General features: G+C 40.0%; 1 protein-coding gene across 1 annotated transcript; it reads left to right on the forward strand.

The window, feature by feature from the left end:
- Positions 1-1,790: 1,790 nt before the first annotated feature.
- LOC117759390 (calretinin-like) lies at positions 1,791-14,655 on the forward strand. Its single transcript, XM_034581475.1, has 11 exons — positions 1,791-1,979; positions 8,940-9,016; positions 9,590-9,679; positions 9,828-9,908; positions 10,949-11,005; positions 11,406-11,483; positions 12,140-12,195; positions 12,301-12,340; positions 13,118-13,171; positions 13,840-13,911; positions 14,081-14,655. Exons 1-11 carry the CDS (start codon positions 1,886-1,888, stop codon positions 14,195-14,197), a joined length of 816 nt encoding a protein of 271 aa, XP_034437366.1. The 5' UTR covers positions 1,791-1,885; the 3' UTR covers positions 14,198-14,655.
- The last annotated feature ends 4,208 nt before the right edge of the window (positions 14,656-18,863 follow it).

Here is an 18,863-nt window from a genome sequence, read left to right on the forward strand (position 1 = left end):
CAGGAGGCAGCATTTCATTAGGGAAAAGAGCTCTGTTGTGCAGCTTCGCTTGATTCATTCGTCTTGTCAATAGTGAAGCCAAAGCGCCTCCATCACTACCTGTGGCTTGCTGCAGTATAGGTCATAAACCATGCCTCCTCCACGTTAGTGAATGGACCAAACAAAAAAGTTAAAGTACACGTCTAATACTGTATATTTTTCTCAAAGATGTTTTTTTTTGTCATTTCTAGTTCTTATCACACTACACAGTGTTTATTTTCCCAAACATTTTTGGCTTCATTTTTAGACAGTGGGAGGAAGTGGAGACGCGTGGTCCATATTTATTTACAGTCTCTGTCTGCGATCCATGAATTGACGGTCTTCCTGTTTTGAACTCATGCTGTAGGTGTAAACGTACACAGACTATATGTTTATACGTGCATGTGTGTGTGTGCACCTACCTTGAAGTTGTGTCTGTGTGTGCATCCCATTACCTTACTATGTGCACAGATGTGTATGTGCATACTTGTGTTCACTTAACACTTGATCAGAGGTTCATTTGAACTTTGTCCCATATCCACCATTGTTATTCTGATATCATACAACTCTCCATAATTCATCCCATCACTTAACCTCCAACACTTGGATCAGAGAGTTCGCAGCTCTGCAAACAAATCCTATAAATGATCTCATTCATATTCACACAGTTTAAGCTTTATCATCAGAGCTCCTATAAATATCTCCCCCTCTTCTCGTCTTTCATGCTTAGCTGTACATATAGGACTTATCCCCCCCCCCCCCACACACACACACACAAAAAAACTCTCTCCTTGTGTTTGTGTTCTTCCATTTCTATCTGATTAGCAGCACACGGCTCTGCAGGGAGCAGATAGTGTCTTCTTCCTCTTCTTCTTCTTCTTCTGCATCCTCTGCATCCTCTCCATCTGAACCCCCACACCACCCATCATTCACTTACACCAGCGAGGTGGGGACCCAACTGAACAGGGAGGTGCGCCAAAGTATAAGATGAGAAAAACAGATAGGAGGAGTGTGTGGCTCATCCTGCAGCATGAACAAAGGCGTATTGGTGATTTACTGGCTATGCAACAGCCTTGCTGCTGCTGCTGCTGCTGCGGCGGCTGCTGCTGCCAATATGGGCTCAATTGACCAAGGAGAGTGAGTGTTCCCCCCACCTCCGCAGGTCAGGAGTAATGATGGAGGGTGTAGAAGGGTTGAAGGAGGGAGGAGATGAAAGTAAAGGCAAAGGAATGTGGAGAAGGGTGCAGTCACATCTGTAAGTGACACCTGATGGATATATGCCTCTGGAAATGTGTTCCTTACTGGAGCCTGACATGGACAGCACTGCACTTTTTTTATTGTTTTGACTCTCTCCTGCTGGAATGCTGTAGATGCTGCATTTAATGTATTCATGCTTTATGTGATAATTCACAGTCCAGTGGTGACATAGATCCTACAAGATCCAGCAAAGTCAGCCGGCCCTGCAGGAGAAATAGTTTGATGTCATTTTCTCATGGTGGGAGCAGCACGGTTGGATGATGTATAATGATGCTGCAATCAAACCAGCAACCTGGACAGCACTTAATGGTAACTCAGGCAAAGAAAACACCCAGGAGAGCCTCCCTCCCTCCGCACCCCACTCCTCCTCCTGTAATTGGTCTCCTGTTGTTGCTCCCTGCGGACTCTCAGCACGGTGGCGGCGCCCCCTTGTGGTGGCCAGGAGAAACGCCAGGGATGGAGGGATGGTGGAGAGGGAGGAGAGGAGGTGGAGGGGGGGCTGCGTTTAAAAGCTCCGGCTGAGGAGGAGCTGCCCACAGAACCAAGGAGCCTTGAAAAGTTTACATCCAACTGTCAGTTGAAGGAGGAAGAATACAAAAAAAGAGAAGAGATGGCAACTCAGGCCCAGCAGCCGCCACACCTGCACCTGGCTGAGCTCACCGCAGCGCAGTTCATCGACATCTGGAGACACTTCGACGCAGACGGTCAGTGTTCATTAACTGGATTCACTCATTCATGAATGAATTTAGTAAAAAAAATCTAATTTAATGAAAAGAAAAGTCAGCTTTTAATTCCAGGTAGAATTTAATCTATGTTTCTTTCTTTATTATAATAAACCAGTGACGCTCAGCTAATCCAAATGAATACCAACTCTACAGGAAATTGTTTTATGTTTGGTTTTCGTTTTTTTCCCTTAAATTTGTAATACGGCTGTGGTAAAAAAAAACTAACAGACATTTATGACAGTTTAATGTTCTTAAAGGTCCTATCAATTATTTTAAATTCTTTAAAATTCTTATTCAAAGAGGCTTCATTGACATGACTGTAATCAAACAGCCCACAGCATTGTCAAGTCCCATCGGACATTGCATTATCCAGGCAGGGTGCATTCTAATGTATGAACAACAACATGTATTAATACCATATTTCAAAAACAATAATGTCAACTATATTTGACAAGGTCTGTTCATTATACTGGAAGGAGATTCATATACATAATGTGTGTGTGTGTGTGTGTGTGTGTGTGTGTGTGTGTGCGTGCGTGCGTGCGTGTAAAAATCATGTATGTACGAATATATGTGAGAATGAGAGGTGGGGGAGGGAGGGATAAAAGGGGGGGAGGAGGGGTGAGAGAGAAAAAGTAAGAAGGGGTGTTTGCTGGGAGGAGCTTCTGAATCTGAGAGCTTACTGGGAATGAACTGGTTGGAAGTGTGTGTGTGTGTGTGTGTGTGTGTGTGTGTGTGTGTGTGTGTGTGTGTGTGTGTGTGTGTGTGTGTGTGTGTGTGTGTGTGTGTCTATCTATAGTTATGAGGGTTTTGGACATTTTGGCTGGTCCTCACAAATTCAATGGGCTGTTTGAGGGTTAAGACTTGGTTTCAGGGTTAGAGTTAGAGTTAGGGTTAAGCATTCAGTTGTGATGGTGAAGGTTAGGGTGAGGGGCTAGGGAATGCATTATGTCAATGGGTGTCCTCACAACTATAGAGAGACGTGCGTGTGTGTGTGTGTGTGTGTGTGTGTGTGTGTGTGTGTGTGTGTGTGTGTGTTTGAAGATCCTTTACAACGTTTAATCCAGTAAAAATATATGACTGATAATAACAAATGCAATTAAAGCATAAAAAGTAAAAGGGGTGTAGGTGGAGCACGTGTGGTTGTTCGTTTATGGATTGTAATTACTGGTGCATTAACCTATATAAGCTGCAGCCATTTACTGTTGGTTTGGGGGTGGAGCTGAACTGGTCTGTTTTTAATGCCATTGGTTACTTGGTTACCTTGAGCTGAAATGATTGGTCAGTTTATCAAGTAGTTGATTGATTATTGTATTAAGTAAAAATGCTCGAAATGGGTTTTTTTCAGTTCCCTACATTGAAATATATACGATTTTAATATTTTTATATTGTCCTAATTAAAAGAACATTAACAGAATATTTCAATTGTTGGTTGGACGAAAAATACAAATATAGTGATTTCTTTTTTGGAAATTGTCTACTTTAGTTCATTTTCTCAGACTTTATGTACCAGCCTCTTGAGAAAACAATCAACTGAGTAATCAGATTAATGATGAAAATAACCGTCACTGACAACCCTAATAACACATCATATTTTATTAATGTGATTAAAGCCGCGTTATTAACCACATGTTAAATCCTAATCCGTAGAGTGACTCTATCTGTCAAATCAGTGTAGTGAATCTAGTGAAGTAGAAGTAGTATGAAGGGACTTCAAAATGTACTGAGGGTCAGTAGTCAATAGATGTAGTTAATTACAATGCACACAGCCTTGAAGTCATTATACGTCATCCACTGTCTCAGTACGAGCCACTTCAGCGGTTGTGACTTTTTTATGATCCAATTTCAACTGAAGGATTATTTTCTCCAGCCATTAAGAGAGACAGCTTTGACCTTTACTGTTAAACCCCTTCAAAACACTGTCCTGTAAACTCACTGTGCATTTTCATCAAACAGGATTGTAGGATCCCATATATCTATTATTGCAAAACTACTTATCCCTGCTGCCACAACACAGCAGCACTGCAAACCACAGTTTCCTTCCACCTGTGTCAACGTCAACATGTTTTAACCATGACAACGATGTTTTGAGTAATTTTTGTGCCAACGCATGCAGTTCTTAACCTCGACCACAGCGGTGATAGATATGAAGATGATCACATTCGTCATTTTTGCAACAGTTGTGACAGTTTTGAACGGCCCCTCATAAACAATGTTGTCGTGAGGTGATAGATCAGAAACAATATAGAGGGCAATGATAAATCGCCCTCTTGTTGTATAGTCTGGAGGACATGTTGACTATTCAACTGTCACTTCAGGGGACACACACTTTCTAATACAACATCTTAAACCAGTTACATGTTTGTCTTGATATGTGACGAGGTCATTTCTTCATTGGATTGCAGGGTTCATCAGAGCATTCAGCGGATATTGATTAAACTATAAATCCAGAGAGAGTGTAAATCACCAGCTGGCTTATTGATCCAGAACTTTTCCCACCTGGACCATTCTTATAAACCACAGTCTTCAAGCAGCCCCTCTGCAGAAGTTTATGTGTTTTTGCTGCAGCACCAGGCTAATTGTAATGAGGGTGAAAAAACCCCCCAAACCAATCACTTCCTCACTTAGATGATGAATTGTGAGGTGAATTTTGCGTCAGTGACAAAAATGCTTCTTGGGCCCACAACTGGTGAAAAACACTAAAACCTCCCTCCTAAGAGCGATAAAATGATTTAATGTCTGCTGTCATCAGCCTCTGCGCTCCTCCAACCAACGTCATCTTTCATTTCCATCCCTGCACACAAGACAGCCACAGTCCAGATTGTTCTTGCTGAAATTCCTTGATGGTGGAACAAGCTACCAAATGCGATCGGAGCAGGAGCGTCCCACTCTATCTTCAGGAACCTCCTCTAACTTGCACTTACTTCAGTGCACTTCTTCACCTGATCTCCTACATGTAGTACTTACTGAGCAGATTTAGCTCTTTGTTCAACGTCTTCTACTGACCTTAATCTTTTGGGTTGTCCCTCAGTTGTAAGTCACTTTGGATAAAAGCTTCTCCCAAATGGTTAAAGGTAAATGTAAAACATAAACCATTAGGGTCTGTCTGACTGGATAAAAAACATGGATTGTACACAAAGATGGATGACGTGTCACTTCCTCCCACCATCCAGAAATCAAACTCAGCTGTCAATCATGATGAGTCACTATAATTTCATTGCATCAAATAACCAAACTAACTTACACTTGAAAAAACATCAGATCTATAAAAAAATGACAGAAACCATCTTTGAGAAAAAATGTGGACATGCACTTCCTCTTTTCAATTTGGCCCCTTGTCCCATCCACTAACATGGAGGAGGAAGGATTTATAACCTTTGCTGCAGCCAGCCACCAGGTGGCGATTGAGACACTTTGGCTTCACTTTTGGGAGCAGTCATTTCCTCCATCTTTATCTAAAGTCTATGATGAAACAAGACACCTCATTACCACTCAGCCAGAGAGAGTGACTGTTAGTCATTTGTATTGTAGAAGACTTTAAAATGGAAACTGACTGATTCAGAGGAACAGAACCTCGGAAGTGATGGCAGAAATGGCCTCACTTCAAGTAGACACACAAGTAAACATGAAATCGTCAATTTAAAAATCTATCGTTGGCAGCAACAGGCTGACCACAGCTGCAGAACAGCAGCGCCCGACTGGACTGGGCCTCCTACTGGCTGCAGTGAGAACTGGGGCAAACAGAAAAAAGATAAAGTTCACAGCATGCTTGACTGAATACAACGAATGAAACATGCTTAAAAGGATCTTGTTGTTTTGAGGCAGCTGGATTTCCATCGAGCGATGGGCAGTTGTGATCCTCAGAGTTTTGGGAGAGAGAGAGAGAGAGAGAGAGAGAGAGAGAGAGAGAGAGAGAGAGAGCTACATCTGCTCAGTGTGCAGTGGTTCGCTCCATGTGGCAGCTGAGATTTGTGCAGCAGCTAAACTCTGGCAGTGAGTCCCAATGAAGTGAGAACACAGTTGCTTATGTGGGCTTTATGACAAGCCAGGGGAATTTAACACAGTCATACTTTTCACTTGTTATTTGTTCTTCTCCCCCTGAGATACTGTGTGCAGCTTTAATCACCTGTTTCCGTCACAGTGTGTATACAATTAGCTAATAGACTCTACCAGAGACACTGGAAATGTCATCAGTATGGTGAAAAGGTTTTTTAATTTAATGAAGGCTATTAATTAATCTGTTGAGACTAACTTGCAGAAGAAAGAATATCTATTACATCAAAATAAAAAAGTAGGACATCACCTCTGGTTTTACAACATTTCATGAAGACTGTTCTGTAAAAGTACAAAGTGAGAATTGAGAGTCAACTGGAGTTTATTCTGGGCCACTCAGAGCAAGATTCATTGTTCTGCCATGTGGCCTCTAGTTATCTGCACTGCAGGTACATAATGCGTTGGAAGTGACCATCATTATTTTGACATTTCAGGGAAATGGAAATGCCACATGCATTCTTGTGTATGCGCCATTTCTGACATGCATTTTTGTCACACTTGATCACACCACTTTGCCGCACTCTGCCCACCCAGCTGAGCCAGCCAAGCAAGGAGGAAGCAAAAAGGAGGAGGCGGCACAGAGCGAGCGCTGCTGAGCGCCTCAGTGGTCACTAAGTAGAAAAAAGGAAAAAAATCTCTCTGTGGACGTTTGCTGGTAAATTTATAAAAATCGTTTGGAAGTAATGAGAGTTTAATAGTCATCTCATAAAAATGAAGGCCCAGATGAATAATTTACTAGAATATTTAATCATTTTAGTGTTGCTCCACAGATGGAAATGTTGACTGAAATAACTCAACAAATAATGGATGGATTCTCATGGAAGTTTTTACTCTTACTCTTGCATTCATGGTCCCCAGAGGATCAATCCTACTGACTTGACTGATCCCCAGGCTTTTACTTTAGTCCCACTATGAGCTTGACATATTTGGCTCTGAGTGAACTATCTTGACATGTGTTGATCTCTGCACTGTAGGTGCTGTAAGAGAAAGATAATCAGTCAGAGCAGATTCTAGTTGTTCATTTCATCTTATTTCTTAATTTATGTACATGAAAAAAAAAAAACTAGAATTATGTTAAATATTTTGTTGACCTGTGTACTTACATTATCCCAAATTTTTCCAATAATGTTTAAACTCAAATTGCAGATATCCAAGTTTTTATTCACGGTAACAGGACGTTTCATTTTGGTCGCCTTTTAATTGCATCATATCTGTTTTACCCGTGGATTTGTCTGTCTCTGCTGCAACTTCCGGACAAACGCACTGTGCCAGTTTGCCAGTTGACTGGTTTTCCCTTCCACTGTTTGTATTGGTCACTTGTAATGGATCAAGATTATTCATTGCCGTTTGCTGAAATTAAACAAAACTTTGATAAATTACATCATCTATGAATGTGGTCTGTACCTGAGTCGCGAAGATTCAGGAAGATTTTTATGAGCAATGGCAAATGGCTTTACGAAATCATCAAGATAGGTCATTTGTTAATGTTTTGATTGAGAGACCCCTAGTGGACGAAGTTGCATGTTGTACGTTTAAGACTAAACCAATGAGATTTTCGACACCCTTGAATTTTTTTGTCGATGTCATTACTGATCTAAGACTTCAGTGTGAAGTACAACATTTATAATATATGTATAAGTACACTGGTGTTGTTTATTATCGGGTTTATCAAAGAAATAATATTATTAACAATTATAATTATTATCAGTTTTGAATAATACAAGTCAAGTTGAACCTCAGGTTACTATGAGGCTTTGTTGTGTCTGCGTACTTCGTATCCGCACCTGGAGCTCTGTGTCCCTGAGGTAGTTTGTGTTGTCTGAAACGTCGACTCGACCGAGCACAGATGGCGACACGCAGCACCTATCAAATACAATGTGTAAATGAAGCACGGGGAGGATGAAGGATGGGGATGGGGGGAGGTGAGGGAGAAAATGATCAGAAAGGAAAGGAGATGAGAGGATCAGAGATTAAGAGATGAAGCGGGGAGCGGGGTGAATCTCTGCACTTTATTCTGTGCATCTGTGTTTTATTCTGAATTGAAATAACAATTTTATTGATGTTTGTTTTTGCTCGTTAGAAGGCACAAACCCCTCCGATCCTCGCTCGGGCCGCAGACAGATGGGACTCATTCCTATGATTAAAAAGACAATGTCCTGTATTTTACCCTGTTACTTTGCAGGGGAAAAAATGTAAATTATTATAATGAATCATCCCTGGTGCTGTGACTGTCAGGAGAAGGACAAATCCAGACACAGTGAGAATCAGTCTGAATGCCCACCGCCAGAAAACACTAATCCGCCAACACCCAATCTACACTGATTCCAGTCTGGTGTTTTCTCTTCTGCTGCTGCACGTCTCTCTATCTTCACAATCTCTCCACAGCTACGTAAATACCAATTTGGCAAAAGTTATACAAATGTGAATATATAGGAAAGCGGAGGTTTTCAATTTAAAGTTTTGAGTCGTGTAGAGATGACATAACGTGTTAATCTTGGAGTTATTGTGCTCCAGACTTCCCTCAGGATGTGAATTTCTCAGAATAGTTTTGGCCTTCAACACAAACTTCAGGGCTATAAACTAGCTACAGTAAGTACTCAAGCTGATTGAGGCACAGCCGTAAGCACAGACGCACCCTGGATACAATCCAACCGAGGGGTTCTGGGAGCGTTCTGGTTCAATCAAACCGAACTTGAGACTGGGCTTAACATTCAAGGTTTGGCGACGGTTTCAAAACGAAGGGACCCCCCGCCTCCATGTGACCTTTAATCTTTCATCCAAATCTTTTTAATCAAACCTCTGAACAGTCAACAAAGTTTCAGACAACTTAAAAGCTTCATAACATAATTTGTGCCAAACTAATCTAGCCCCTCTGCTGCTCCGCAGGAAATGGTTACATCGAAGGGAAGGAGCTGGAGAACTTCTTCAAAGAGCTGGAGTCTGCGAGACGAGGACCAGGCGTGGTGAGCGAAGCACCTCACAGAGAATAGAACAGTCAGAGTCACACAAAGTGACTCGTGTAGGTGACACGAGTGGATATAGAGTCTCTGTCTGTTTGACTTTCACTACAGATTGATCAGTCTGCCTTCAATAAATCATGTAAAGAATAACAGAAAAATACATTGATCACAATTTTCTATATTATACTTCAAAATTGCAATACCAATACTTTTTTCAAATTTGATCTTTTTATTGTGTGTCTATTTTATTGGCTGTTGTGTTCCTTATCTTATTCTCATTTTGTCTGCCTGTCTGGTTTTATTTCTCTTTTGTAAACCACTCTTTTGTAAACCACATTGTAGCATTGAAGAAAGTGCTGTTTAAAGTTATTATTATTATTACTTTGGTGAGATTATATTAAATATAAAATATAAAAAGTGAGTTACTATTGTAAATTATGATAGCCAGTAAATGTAATCTTTATTATATGTTTTAAAATATATTTGTCAGGAATATATAGTATTTAAATGAAAGTATTTAAATTATAGACTGTGTTATCTGAAGTGTCTTTGAATTGTGATGTGATGAACTTGCAGGATCCTTCAAATGCTGCGTTCAAAGAACAGATGAAGGAGTTCATGGCCAATTTTGACAAGAATGCTGATGGGAGGATTGAAATGTCCGAGGTGAGAAGGAATTAAATACATAACTTACGTATCATCACTGTGAATCTATCCAGTAAAGTAGTCAATGCCAAAAAGTCATCTTAAAAATACAGCCACTATTTAAATAATGCCTTGATTTAAAATTGTGTCTTGATCTTCCTCTGTGTAGCTGGCTCAGATTCTGCCCACGGAGGAAAACTTCCTGCTCTGCTTCAGAGAGTTTGTGGGATCCAGCACTCAATTCATGGCTGTAAGTTTGTGTTTATTCACATGTGCATATAATAACTGTGACACCTCATTTATGCATCACGAGTTCTAAATATACAACTCTTAACTCTCTGTACTACGTTAGATCTTCTCTGCCAATTAAGTTCTCACCCTCATCTTCAGTTTAGTAATGATAAAGAATCCGAGTCCCACAAAATGCCTCAAGTTATCACAGCCATAACAGTTTCCTGTTTCCCTGGTATTTGTTTCGTTTGGAAACAGTCGAGTACAGCTGTAGGTTGTTCATTCATAGAAACGGCACAATGTCAGAGACTTTGGTCTCTAACAGTATGAAGATATCACATGTTTAGATTCTCTCCATGTGTTCTGATGAACAGCTGAAAGGAAAAATTCTGACTTAAACTCAAATTCAAGTTCAAATCCATAAATGAGTGTGTCAGTGATGAACGATTTGAATTAAAACCTCAGTTTTAACCAGAAAAGCGTCTAAATACTAAACTTAGTAAAGAAATGAACTTACACTCAATGTTTTACACTGATATCTCACCAACAAAAAACTCACACCATATTTGACCTGAACTTCTGAATCATTCTTGAAAACCATAAAGAACGACTTCTATCTTCAGTTGCACACGTTGAGATAATTAAAGAGAAAACACTGATGACGATTGAACATCACCACTGGGATTGAAGATAACACACACACACACACACATTTGGTGTAGTGGGGCTGAGGAGGGTTTCCAGTGGTGGGATGCTGCTCTCTGTGTTAAAGCTATTCTCAGACTGCTATACATTATGAATGGAACACAGCTTTCTGCAGGGGAAAGGCAGTAAGTGCTGGAGTAGGTATCCATCTTTGATGAGGACTTTGACTAATTCTATATTTACACAATGTCAGATGACACCATCGTTTCTCTTTACGAAGGTCTTTGTCCTGCTTTGAATTAGAGAAGATCGGTCTTTTGTAAAGTCCAGTGTGTGTTTCTCATTTGTCATTGTGGTTGAAGCAGACCCTTTTCTCCTGAAAGCTTGTGTAACAGCATCACTCTTGTCCTGCAGGCCTGGAGGAGGTATGACACCGACCGCAGTGGATACATCGAATCAAACGAGCTGAAGGTAAAACACGACAAATCAAAGTCTGCAATGAAGTGATTTCATGTAGAGTCGGTGAAAACACGGCTGCTCTGACACAAGTAGACTGAGATATCTGCTGAAGGCTGGACTCTCACTGCTCTTCAGTCTGACCATCATTCTCTGTTTGTGTCATATGTGATATAAAATAAAACCTTAATAATTCAATTTGTATAAAGATGCTGATATCTGACACATTTTTTATTATGATATGTATAAATAGCCTATGTAACTGGTGCTGTGGTGCTACTGAACCTGCACAAGTGCGTAACGCTCGGGAAGTTCTACTCCTTGAAAAGAAAATACTTCACTTTCTTTTACACCCTAAGTATGTATAGAGATCAACACCATTCACTTTCTGACCGTGGCGTTTCTCTCTCCTCAGGGTTTCCTGTCAGACCTGCTGAAGAAGGCCAACAGAAGCTACGACGACAAGAAGCTCAAGGAGTACACGCAGACAATCGTGAGCATCGTCAGACGCTGAATACGTTTTTGTGTGTTTGTCTTCTCTCTGCTTTGGCAAAAATCATGACTCAAGACTTTACAAGCAAAGACCTTTCATGAAATCCAACATTTCCTCTGAGTTGATCAATATTCATATAAACCTTACAGTGACAACTTCATTACCACCCAGAGATGAAGTATATTGTATTACATGTACATTATACTGTGTTGTGTTTGAAACTTTAACTTCAGCTGCTGGGATGAGACATGCAGACTCTGACATCATTCAAATTCAAAGAATTAACCAGGACATTTCTGTCTGCGCTCTGCCTTCGTGTTCATATGTTCAAACTTCATCACTTGGCTGCAATACATCACTTCTGCGCCGTAAATTAAATCATTAATTTTAATATCACTCAGACTCCATAACACCCACATTCTAATCACCACGAAAAATACACAATACACTTACACGTATTGTAAGTATATTGTGCACACGAGATATCACAATACACGAGATATCACTTCCCATCCATCTGCCGACTGAACACACTGAACCGCTGCTTTTTAATCTGACTTGAATGGATGTGTTTAATGTGTTAGTCCGTGCAGCACATGATCATATTTAGTTACAGATTCCCAGATAAATTCCATGTTAATCCTCTTTCTGTGCAGCTAAGGATGTTTGATCTGAATGGCGATGGTAAGCTGGGCCTCTCTGAGATGGCAAGGTGAGCGTAACTTTGTTGTATTTACTCCTCTATTTATAAATCTAGTTTTTTTTTTTCTTCAAAGGACGGTTAAAACATCAATCTTGTCTCTTTGTTTTACCACAGGCTCTTGCCGGTGCAGGAAAATTTCCTGCTGAAGTTCCAGGTAAATTTATACCTTCTGTTCCTCCTTGAGCTCAACAAGGAATCATGGGAATATTTGTTTTGGTCAGATTTCAAGTGTCATTCTTCTGATCTACAAATGTCAGACAACAGAGGAGATTTACAATAGCACAATTCAACATTATTGGATTCCGTGCAAGAGGATTATTTGTCATCAAAGTACTGAACGAACATATGGGGCACTGACACAAATGTGTGTTTACTTGTGTTAAGTCCTTAAGGAATTAAATATTATAGTATGACAATTCTTTCACAACACGATGGAATCCAATGTAAATCAACAGCTTTTATGTTCGCGTTATGTTAAGAGTCAAATTATTCACATTTAAGTCCTGTTTATTTTTATCCAGGACTTAAATTTGCATCTAAAAATAAAAACTATTTACTGCACATTTCCATGTACATTGCTGTATTTTCTTATCTTGACATTATTGCATTAATGCACAGTAGCCATCGTTTCAAATCTTTAAAGTTCACTATTTGTAGCACAGTGACAATGTTAATTTACATAGATCTCCCACATGCATTTGTCATGAATGTTGCCATATGTACACGCTGGCTCGGTGGAGCAGATCAACAATTCCTTTCTGACAGAGGATTAGTCTGTCTGATCGGGATTAACTCAACTCTAGTCCCAGTTATCATAATCTCCATGGATTAATATCTCTTCTGGATCTAATGGGGCTTTTACTGCTCTCTAAAAATATCCATCAGTTTCTAACAATTTTCACCGCTCTCTCTCCCTCTCTCTGTCTCACAGGGCATCAGGCTCACGGTTAAAGAATTTGACTCCCTCTTCGCCTTCTATGACAAGGTGAAAAGTGCATTTCTGTGTGGTATTTGTAATGCATTGTGCACATGTCTATGTGAGTGCGTTGTTCTAATGTACAGAACATACACAGGAGTCTCATGCCAGTGGCTCTGTGAGGCTGAGGCTAAATGCTCACATCAGTCATCATGGTTACAATTGACATTAATTATCTTCTGTAAATTTCCTGGTGTCAAAGGAAAACCCTCTAAATCAGGATTCATCCTCTGGGGACCGTAAATGTCTTTAGAAAATTGAATGGCGATCCATCAAATAGATGTTGAGATCAAACTGGACTAAAGCTCGATCGAACTACAGAAAATTCCACATTTCTACACTTCAGTAGAAACTATACTTCACTACTGACATAAGCCTGACAACACGCAAGGATTTATTTGTGATATTTTGGCTTTATAATACTTATATATTTAGATTTCCCACCTCTCGCCTAATCATCCCCCACCCCCTCAAACAATAAGCATTCAAACAAATGGACGAATATTCATGTTCCCTTCAGGATGGATTGTCTATATGTTTATTTTTATTTATATGTTTGGATTATTTTATATTCAATTTCTGCCACCTTAATCTTACACACTGACCCTTTAAAGAAAACCAGTTTTGCCTGTATAGTTCAGACCACCATTGCCCTCTCTCTCTCTCTCTCTCTCCAGGACGGTAATGGATATATCGACGAGCAGGAGCTGGATGCTCTGCTGAAGGACCTCTGTGACAAGAACAAAATGGTAATGAAGAGTTTACCCTATTGATTGATCAGTTCAGGTTTCTGTTCTTCTTGCCAAATATAGAGCTGAGATAGAGTAGCTGCCTGCAGTACATGGCCTCTGTACCAGACCAAACTTTGTTCCCAACCGACTGTGACTTTTCTAACCTACGCCGTTCGCATGTGTGCAGGACGTGGGGTCAACAGGAATCGGCGGGTACAAGAAGAGCATCATGGCTCTGTCCGACGGAGGGAAGCTGTACCGCGCCGAGCTGGAGATCGTCCTCTGTAGGGACTCTGAGCTGTGACCTCCCTGCCTAGGAACCTGCTGCCCCCCCTCCACCACCCCTCATCATCGCCTCCTCCTTCCTACCTCCTGATGTAACCTGGTGCATGTGTGACCTCTAACCTCGCTTCACCACTTAGAGTGCTCCTGAAAGCACAAAGTGTTCTGCTGACTCTGCTGTTTTAGCTTTGTACCCCTCTGAGTTGTTTCTTGATTTTACCTTTACATGCATAGTGAGATAGCCATAGAGGAATATACTGTGTATTTATTTATTTATTTGACTTGTTTTGAATATGTATTTGTATTTTTGCATACATGTCATATATATATCTTCCTCTCCCGCCCAATTTAAAATGGAAACTTTTGTTCAGTATTTATTTGATTTATTTCTATTAAATTTAACATGGACTTAATTAGTTTGATGAGGCTTGAACTGCTCTATTAAAGATATTACTGACAGATAAATAAATATACCATGACAATGTTTGCCCCATTTATTCACTTGCATGAAAAAGGTGTATCTCCATCTCAATGATGCTCTGCTACACAGCAGGGTGATAATTTCACTGTTGCTACAGAGAAAGGTTTGTTTGGAGTTTTCTCTCAGCGGTGCGTAAAAGAAAGGTATGCTCCCCTCTCAGAGCATCGTGCAGCTCCAGTGAAGATTAAAGCTCCGGTACAGATGCCCAGAGCAAGAGCGTTCTCTGGAGAGTGCTCCACCTTCACTTTCTAATCTCCTGGTAAAAAGAACAGTAGAAAAAGCTTGTGCTGCTCCATTTTTCATGGAGGCGAAAAGTCTGGAAAAGCCTCAGTGGCACTTTGAGAAGAAATGAGCAGAGTGGGACACGCAGAGAGGCCAAGGACAACAAAAATACAGTAGAAGGACTGCAACTCTACAAATCTGCCATAATGCAGCGTGAAAAAATACAACTCGGCAAACAATGATTTGCAGTTAAATAATTGAAATGTGTCTGTATCGTAAAAATGTATCTGAGCCTGAACACCTCATCCCACAAGCATATTTTATAATGAGTCTGCCTCATAAAGTGTTAATAACAGCATATCTTTAGTTTAACGTTCACCATTGACCGAAATATGACGTCATAGTATACTTTTCTGTATCTTTCTATAGGACACAGTGCACACACCCCCATATTTCAGCATTATGTCCACCTTCCATAAATTAACCATCAGCTCTGTCATGTTTAATTTACTTCAGTATCTTTTAAAGCACACCCCCTCACACACAACATCGCTGCAACTACACACACACATACACACACACCCAAACTGTCATACACAAAAACAATACTGCGCTCACCACTTCATGCCCAATGCTCAGTGTTTTACACATGTGGGCATACAAATTCTCACACGCACATACACACGAGCACACAGTGAAACACTGCGCTGAGCCGTTAACTGCTGATGAGCAGGAAAAAGAGACTTATATCCGCTCTGATTCCTTCACACACATCAGTCCCATTCTGGGAGAGAATGAGACAAGAGAGCAAAACAGACAGATGAGATTCCCTCTGTTATTTACCCTGTGTACAGCTGTGCACAAACACAAACACAAACACACACACACACACACACACACACACAGAGGATAGTAGACACATTTCCTTTACTTCTTCATGTGACTGTTATTCATTTAAAGGCAGATATTGTGTCGACATTCTCACACATTCCCAGATATTAGACAATGGACGTCACCGTTTCACTGTTAAAATGTCACCGAGGTTCCAACTGCACTGAAACTATTCAGAGGTAACAATCGTTTTTTTTGCACACGACTCAAAAGATGCCTTGATGCTCGTCTTTTGTTGTTATTATCTTTATCTCCTATTCACCACATCCTACTTTGTTTGATAAAGACTATGGGAGATTTTCACGGCTGTCTTTTTTCTTTTAAGATATGAATGTTGTTTAGGGAATTTCTGTTGCCCTAGAAAATCTCTAAAAATATTAGGGATATTTTTGGATCTTACTCTTGGGGGGAAAAGAATACGTGAAGCATAATGCAGCGCTAATTAAGCACTGAATGAAATATAAAATCCACATTAACGTGGGATTCCGGTTGTTACAGAATGCTGCTGCTCAGCTTAACACACATGTGGGCTCATACTATTGTTACAGTACAATTCATCATTCTTAATAAATCATCTGTGTTTCTCTAAGTAAAACATTAATTATGATTATATGTGCAGCTTAATGTCCCTGAGGTGTGATCAAACTCATAATTACATAAAAATGTCATTAGAGAATTAACATAGAAGTAATTGTTCTTAAAGGCCGCACACACCTCCACAAGAGTTTCCTGTTATTGGGACTGATCTCTGATCACGTTGAGGTCGACTTGGGGACAGTAAGTTTTGTCTTTGTTCTAATAGAGGTGTTCTAATTCGGTACAGATGCCAGTATGGGTCTTTTTCATCAAAGATGTTTTCACATGTCACAGTTAGAAAGGTACAGGTATACATAATACAATTAAAGATGGATACAGTTCATTTAGCTGCATCAGTTTCAGGGTCCTGGTATTGTGCATTGATCATTGTCACACTGTCATGACTCATTGGGACACTTTTAACACTCGATAAAAGAAGTTAATGTTATATTATTGCTAATATATGTGCTTTTACTCTATAAAACATCATAATCTCCACTTGAAAGGGGCCAGTCCAAATAAGAACTCTGTGTGCTGAGTTTAAAAGGAAACACCATTCACCGGCAGATTAGTCTCAATGTGAAACAAAAAACAACACAATTTATGAAGACATTCACCCTTGCAACAACTTTGCACTAATTTGGTTTCCTGGGCATCAATTATTCCTGTTAAAATCAAACACATGCACCAGATGTTCTCTGTAATAAAACACAAACACACACTGCAGGGCAGCCGGTCTGCAGTGCTGAACCACGGGAGTTTAACAAACATTTCAGGATTTCCCCGTACCTCAGATATGATCCTGATGAATTATTAATGTTTTATTTCAGCTTCTTTGTCGTTATGGAATTATTGTTTTAATCTTCTGTCTTTTTTCCCTATTGCTTTTGTTTCCTGTGAAATCTATTAGCACACAAAAGACAAAAACTGGAAATGAATGCAAATCAAATCCCTTGAATCAAATTAAAAGTTATTTTTGTTTAGACTCACAGCCTTGTTGTAAGTGATTATATGAAATACGACTTAGTGTCTAATGGTTCGTTTCTGGTTCTTGATACTTCACATCATTCCATCACCACAGCGGTGTAACGTCACAGCAGTGACTGGAGATGTGCTGAATTGTATGTGTTAGAATATAAAATGCGTAAAAAAAAACAGGCTTAAACTTAATAAACTCAATAAGTTTTGGAGTCAATTTTATAGGAAACACCAACAATGATACTGTGCACGCTCATATATTCTGTACAATGGGGCTTATAAGAAGCTAAACTAAGCTGTGAAACGTCAGTCAGTATTACAGTCACTGACACTTCTCTCTGATCGGTTTCCATTATTCTTTCTCTGCTGCACTTTCGTCTTGACGCTCCCTTCAGCTACGTGCTGTTTGCTCCACACGTCCTCCAGCTCCTACTTCTCTTCATCATGAGATATTTAACTGTCGATTTAACTGTCGTCAGTTTGTGTCCATCAAGTGTTTTGAGGACAGTGTAGAATGATTTTAGTTCAGTTTTGAGGTCATGATTTGCAAGTACATAATAAACCTTTAGAAAAAAACTATTTTATACAAGGACATGCATATACTGTGTTACAAACCTACAGCTACAACCTTTACTAATAAGGAAACAAAAGTGAAAACCGTGCACACTGCAAATGAATAAGCAATAGAGAATGTGGATAAATGGCTATTTTAGAACACTGGATGTGTTGCTGGGTTCTCTCTGACATGATGGGTATGTTGGAAATATCCATTCTCTATCTGCACCGCACACTTGCAGCCTCACATACAAGCCAAAAACACTTCCCGTCCTGTGTGCCAGTTGTTGTTTGCACAGTTGCAGGGAACTGTTTCATGCACTTCCAGGCTCCAGCGTCTCATGTCCCTCGAGGATCCTTCTGCACAGACTGAGTGACAGTGAAGCTGCTGTTCGCACAAACTGACAACACAGAACGTGAAAGCCAGCCTGGCATCTTCCCTTAATATGGCACATGTTACAGTATGACCTGAGCATCAGAGAAAAAAAAGCACACTTGAGTATTATGCTGTGAGATTGGGTGAAGAGAAATATAGAGGAATATTTTATATTATAACAAAGTGATCCACATTTTAAGTGGCTGAGACTATTTCTGTAATTGCAATGTTTTAAGGTTGGTTTACCACCATGTGTCCAAAACAAATTCTCATTCTTCACGTCATTTTTAAGTAAAATTGTAGCTGCTGCGCAAGAAGCAGTGAGTGTGGTGGGATTTGTGCAGTGAAATGTGGAGAAGGCCACCATCTGGTGGAAGGATGGAGGTAACAGTACTCAGCCAGAAAGTTAATCAGTGACAGTTATTTTTAATTGTCATTAAATCAAAAACAATACACTCTTTTTTGTGTGCAATTGGGCAGGTAACAATTAGCATTCAATTTTCAGTGATCTGTAAAAATCAACTTGTTCACAGACACTCTGATCTGTTAAATATGACCTGAGATGTCCTGTTGGACATGTTGCTGAATTGGACAGTCAGTACCGTGACT

Source organism: Hippoglossus hippoglossus, chromosome 3 (genome assembly GCF_009819705.1).
Source record: "Hippoglossus hippoglossus isolate fHipHip1 chromosome 3, fHipHip1.pri, whole genome shotgun sequence".
Lineage (NCBI taxonomy): Eukaryota > Metazoa > Chordata > Actinopteri > Pleuronectiformes > Pleuronectidae > Hippoglossus > Hippoglossus hippoglossus.